The 1,722-nt window shown below is 37.0% G+C and overlaps 1 protein-coding gene across 1 annotated transcript in view; it reads left to right on the top strand.

Annotated features, from left to right (window-relative positions):
* Nucleotides 1–850, top strand: part of SLITRK6 (SLIT and NTRK like family member 6) — a 6,341-nt gene extending 5,491 nt beyond the window's left edge. The window contains 1 exon segment of the mRNA XM_006027324.2: nt 1–850. This exon segment is cut by the window's left edge and continues 30 nt beyond it. Within this exon segment, the coding sequence (XP_006027386.1) occupies nt 1–645 (645 nt within the window). The 3' untranslated portion in view covers nt 646–850.
* Nucleotides 851–1,722: the final 872 nt, after the last annotated feature.

The raw sequence follows: 1,722 nt of genomic DNA, 5'->3' as shown, positions 1-1,722 counted from the left end.
ATAGTTGTCCTTGTTCTGCATCGACGGAGAAGATTCAAGAAGAAACAGGCAGATGAGCAGATGAGAGACCCTAGCCCAGTACACCTCCAATACAGCATGTATGGCCGTAAAACCACACACCATACAACTGAGCATCCAGCTACAACTCTTTATGAGCAACGTATAGTCAGCCCCATGGTTCAGGTTTATAGAAGCCCATCCTTCAGCCCAAAACATACAGAGCAACAAGAGGAGGGAAACGAAAAAGAAGGAAATGACTCCAGACATCTCCGTAGAAGTCTCCTGGAAAGAGAGAACAGTTCACCTCTTACAGGTTCAAATGTCAAATACAAAGCTATTGACCAATCAGCTGAATTTCTGTCCTTTCAGGATGCCAGCTCCTTGTACAGAAATATTCTTGAGAAGGAGAGAGAACTCCAGCAACTAGGGATCACTGAGTACCTAAGGAAAAATATTGTTCAACTGCAACCTGACATGGAAGTACATTATCCTGGAACACATGAGGAGCTGAAGCTAATGGAGACACTCATGTACTCCAGACCAAGAAAGGTTTTTCTAGAACAGACTAAAAATGAATATTTTGAACTCAAAGCTAACTTGCATACTGAACCTGACTATCTGGAAGTCTTGGAACAGCAAACATAGAGTGATAAAACTCTGGGCTAGAGCAGATACTCTATATTGTATCTCAAGTTGGAACATTGTAAATAAAAGTGCCTTATAATAATGTGTTATCAGTCAAAATCTAAGCACAGCAGTAATCCTAGCAAAAACAAACCTCAGGGATCACTGTGGGAAGCCATGGGGATATTCTGCAGGCAATATATCTTGCCCCAAATTAAACATGAACTCTTTGTGATTGAACTGTGGGAGGAAAATTGCCATATTCCTCTAGGGTTTTTTTTTAAAGGTGTGTATGGCACTTCTCATTCTGTACCTAACCTAGGATGAAATATTTATGTTACTTGTACTCCTTTCTTTGTTCCCAATTTAATTGGATTACTTTATTTTCTAAAAACACTTGAATTTGTAATTATAAAGGATAAAGTGTATTGGTTAGGTATTAGTACATGCACTATGTACGTGAACATAATCTACAAATGCACTTACCATACCCTTGTAATAGATATTACAAAAGGAATTAAAGTTTTGTCATACTAAATGTCAGTTCAAGAATGAAAGAAAGACATTTGTGTGTGTGACCAGTGCCTGCAAATATTTAAGCATCTTATGTGGGACTTTATCACATGCACTCTGTATCAGTATGTGGATAAAAAAGTATATATATATATATCTATATATAAATATATATTTAACCAAGAATTTAAGAGATCTAAACAAAGTCGTCTTCTGCTTTCCCTATCTGATGGTTGTACTCAAGGTTGGACAATCTTCTCTCAGGCAGCTGCTATAAAATGTGTGCATCACTGGTGTTTTGACTCCTAGTCCTGAGCAATTTGAAAGGTTACTGGGATTAAGTTGTAAATATATCAGTGCATCTTATAAGTTTGACTTCTTTCATTATGAATGGCTTCTGTAGCTTTCAGTATTCCTGACAGAAATACATTCACTGTGGCCAGTAACTTCAGTAACTTTCAGTTGCAAAAAGAGAAAAACAAAAACCAAACAAAACACCATACACACAAAGAAAAATATGTTTTGGTGTTTGTATTATGAATGCTCTATAGCTGACACAATTCAGCAGTAAAAACAAAAACCCCC

Source organism: Alligator sinensis, unplaced genomic scaffold, assembly GCF_000455745.1.
Source record: "Alligator sinensis unplaced genomic scaffold, ASM45574v1 scaffold105_1, whole genome shotgun sequence".
Classification (NCBI taxonomy): Eukaryota; Metazoa; Chordata; order Crocodylia; family Alligatoridae; genus Alligator; species Alligator sinensis.
Note: the sequence above shows the minus strand (reverse complement) of the source record. Positions and strands in the feature narration are given on the sequence as shown.